Below are 4,147 nucleotides of genomic sequence, written 5' to 3'. Positions count from 1 at the left end.
AATGGAGTGCTGTAGTCAGTACAGTACCAGGTAATCACGAATCTTATCATTCATTGCGTCTAGTTGTTGCATGTTGTATTCAAATTCTTCTAATGTGTAAGCCCGGACAGCCGAATTGAAAGCCTGCGTAATATTTTGCCCTGATTTCCCATAATATGATTTGAGATTCTGCAGCAAATGGTACGAGCAGATACCATGGCAACTTTCCGGATACACCTATTCTATTGCTTTCTTTATACTGCCATGATGGTCCGATACGAAACACAATCCTTCTCTGTGCCCATATGAATTCTTCAGTTTCTCCAAAAACCATCTCCAAAATTTGTCATTCTCATTATCCCCTACTCCAAAAGCAAGAACAAATATGTCATTATTTGCATCCTGTGTTCATACTGTGAATGGGGTACCTCCGTAATGACCATTCAAATAAGTACCGTCAACGACAATTACGGGCCTACAATGTTGCCATCCCTGTATTGATGCACCGAGTGCCATAAATAGTACTTGAACCTATTGTGACTATCGACCTCCAACTCTGTGACCGTACCAGGATTTCTTTGTCGAATCATGTAGAAGAAGCTTGGTATCCTACCGAATGATTCCGTCAGATCACCCCTAATCATCTTTAATGTTTGTTCACGGGATCTCCAAACTTTTGAGTAATTCAAATATACTCCAAAAGTATGTAGCATATCACTGCATATGTCCTTTGGTATGTATATGGTGCTAGCCGATGTGTACTTGTACTTGATGCTAGATGACACAACTGCAGCTGATACTTGTCTGTGTGACCCCAACACCACATTTGATGCACATGTGTGACTACCAATCTTTCGAATCTTAAATAAATTCGTTTTACCCCATTTTGACGATCGGCATATCCAAGTACATCATTCCTGAGAACACCTCACCACATATTCTTTCTTGTCGGATCGTTCAACCATAAACTCAAACATGTTTCGTATGGCAAAAAACGATAGGCTCAATTTTAAAATATCCTTATCACGAAAAATCCTTCCTTCTTCGACCTGAATAGCATCTGCTATAGAAACAATCGTGACTTCATTGTCACAAATGTGACCTACATGTTTACTTAATGCTTCGCAGATTTCTGTGGCCACATCCTGCAACGTATAAAGCTCACTGTTACGATAAGCATTATTTGTGACCATGTCAAACGAGTACTCTATTGCTGCATCAATTATGTCAATGATTAATCGGTATTTCACTGGATCACGATCGACTTCTTTCAACAGAATGTATGTAAGCACATTGCTGTCATTTTTTATCCTGATTGCAGGCAAATCGTCGTTGAGTATATACTTCAATGATACTGCTACTTTGGTCGGATCCAAGCTGAACTCTGACATAATCATGTTTACAAAGTTTATATAACTGCATCCACGATCTACCAACGCCAACGCTGACTGAGATCCATGCAACAAACATACGTGCAAGTACACCATTTTTGCAAAATTGAACTTCAAATCCTCACATTCTCAATGGTTAATTTAATACTGTGCATACAGTTTTATATAAGAATTTATGCAATAACATGAAGTCACATATGACACTAAAAAATGCAGGTCACATTTGGCGACACACAGGTCACATCTCATGAACAAAATTGGTTTCATTTTCTTCTCCAATTCGCTCACATGTTCACATATGTGACATGCGTACGGATACTATTGTGTCGAGTGGTCATATTTTGGTCAAACATCGGATCATATTTTGGTCAAATATCGAAATAGGTCACACACGGGTATGATCAGTGCAAATATAACATGTCTTACAGATAATCGAAAACAAATGGAGGTCATATTTTTTTCACAGTAGTCACATTTAATCGACCACAACGAATCCTCTGTTTATTCGTCTTCTAGTGTAAACCAGAAAGGTCACATACGTTTTTCACATCTTATGTTTGATGTCGTTACAATCTGTCACATTTGTTTTAGTGGTCACAGACATCCACAATCAATGCTACACTTGTCTAAGACTGGTTACACTCAATTAAGTCACATATCATGCATGTTGTTCATGTCTCACTGCACAATATTATTGAATTTGAGACATATGTGGCCACGATAGATACGGACGCTGGAAATGTGCGTACAAAAGAAATTCGGATCTTATTTGATGATGCTAAATGCGAAAAAGGAAGGAGTGTAATAATCGGACAAATACCTGGATTGATTTCTGTTATGCGAAAACCTCAATTTCTCCAAGCCGATTCCAAATCTGTGACACGAAAATATCAATGTCGATGACATCAATCATTTCATATTTGAATGGCGAATACACAATTACCTGATAAATTAGGGTTCTACAGTGTCTGGATTGAAATTACTCTGGATTTTTATTTTTGATGAGGATTTGGTAGTGATAGAAACCTTTTATTGATGGAAACGAGGCGAGATTATAGGAAAGATACATAACAGAATATATATACACCTGAGATTTGAATATATACTTTTTATACTTCAATTGTTAAATAGTATTAAGTATACACCTTATATATGAATTTTTCCCATTCTTCAAACTGTTTGGTGCGTGTTGTATGGACTATTTTAATGGGCCACAGACCATTCTAATGGGCCCAGGAAATTCTTTGAATAATTTGAAATTCAACAACGTAGTCAGTCGAATCTAAATTAACGCCAAAAGTTTCGGAATTTCAGGAACAATTGTGAATAACCAGATAATGGCCACAACAAGAGAATGGCTGAAACCAGATGAGACTGCGAAAGAGTTACTCGTAAGAGTCCTCACAGAGCGGCCGTTGTTGCTTTTACCTCCTCCGCTCCACCGCCTGCCCTTCCGCGTTGGTAACGTTGTTGAAATTGTGGGCCCTTCTCCTTCGGCCAAAACCCTTATCCTCATCCAGGTGAACAAATCAAAGGTGGAATTTTCCCCTTAATTTGAAGCTTCGTAATTGTGAATTGAAATGTAGTATGAATTTTTGAAATTTTAGGCTGCAATTAATTGTATTTTGCCAAAGGAGTGGAATGGCGTGGAATACGGAGGGTTGGGGCGTGCTGTAATGTTTGTTGATTTGGACTGTCGCTTTGATGTTTTAAGGTTTTCTCAATTGCTAAAGCGACGATTAATTGGTACTATTCACAGTTATATTTGCAGAAATACTTATGGTTGAGTAGTATTTATAAGCATACTGTAAATTATTTGATTATCTTGTTTTTTGATCAGGATCAAGAGCCAATGTGTTGGGGAATGAACATGATGATTTTCATGAGTTATTGACAGTGTGTATGAGACGGTTCTTGTATATCCGTTGTTACAATAGTCTCGAATTTCTTGTTATTCTTAAGGTGAGAAGACTCTCTCTCTCTCTCTCTCTCTCTCTCTCTCTCTCTCTTTGTTTAATCTTTACATATTTTACTCTACGTAGATTGTCTTGTTGCGGCTTTCGGTGTTATTGTGTTTACTCGGTGTAGACTTGATAAATGAGTTTGCACTTGATGTAGAGCTAAAAAGTATGTTTCATTGCAAGAATGCTACCTAATAACTTGTCATTATTAAATTATCATGGTTAATAGCTTTAGCAATAGGATACTTTTTTTCTTCTTTTGCAAAACCTAAGATGAAATCTACGAGCGTCTTGTATACTTCTGGGTCAAAGTGTTTAGGTTACCTGTAGTTATTTACTCATTTTTTACTTGAAGGTGTGGGCTTGGGCTGCTGTATGGAAGTGTTGTTTGCATATTTAGTCATCAAAAGTCTTCTCGCGGCAGAATTTTCTCTTTCTGCTATAGATTTTCCTCCAATCATAAAGGAAAGAAATTTAGTCCTGATACTCGGTATTGTAATCTCATAAGTTCCTTCTCATATTATTATTATTATGTTCACGTAGTTTCTGGACTAGAGAGATTTCGTATTTTGAGTCCATGAAACACACTAGGAGTTATAATTATATCTGAAGGATTTACTATTTACAAGAATCAATTCTTCGTTAGAACTAGGGGATTTGAAACTGTATAATATGTATTTTTGTCTGTTTGATTTCAAATTCTTCCATATGTGAAGTTTTACACCATGTTACATCTCATGGTGATTTCTGGTTCCTAAAAGCCACATTTAAATATTAAAATATATATATATATATATATATATATATATATATATA

At 36.6% G+C, this 4,147-nt stretch overlaps 1 protein-coding gene across 11 annotated transcripts in view; it reads left to right on the top strand.

Annotated features, from left to right (window-relative positions):
* Positions 1-2,650: 2,650 nt before the first annotated feature.
* The window catches only part of LOC111383790 (DNA repair protein XRCC2 homolog), a 12,184-nt gene continuing 10,687 nt past the window's right edge, over positions 2,651-4,147 (top strand). For 4 of the 11 annotated variants that reach the window (XM_023007947.1, XM_023007943.1, XM_023007948.1 and 1 more), the window contains exons 1-3: positions 2,651-2,905; positions 2,978-3,116; positions 3,211-3,332. In XM_023007947.1, coding sequence (XP_022863715.1) covers positions 2,708-2,905; positions 2,978-3,116; positions 3,211-3,332 — 459 coding nt within the window. In that variant the 5' untranslated portion in view covers positions 2,651-2,707. Of the gene's footprint in view, positions 2,906-2,977; positions 3,117-3,210; positions 3,333-3,686; positions 3,822-4,147 lie in introns of all 11 variants that reach the window. The other 7 variants (XM_023007944.1, XM_023007951.1, XR_002700796.1 and 4 more) reach the window with 6 other exon arrangements.

This window comes from Olea europaea, unplaced genomic scaffold (genome assembly GCF_002742605.1).
Source record: "Olea europaea var. sylvestris unplaced genomic scaffold, O_europaea_v1 scaffold2759, whole genome shotgun sequence".
Lineage (NCBI taxonomy): Eukaryota > Viridiplantae > Streptophyta > Magnoliopsida > Lamiales > Oleaceae > Olea > Olea europaea.
This window is presented reverse-complemented; position numbering and strand designations above follow the sequence as displayed.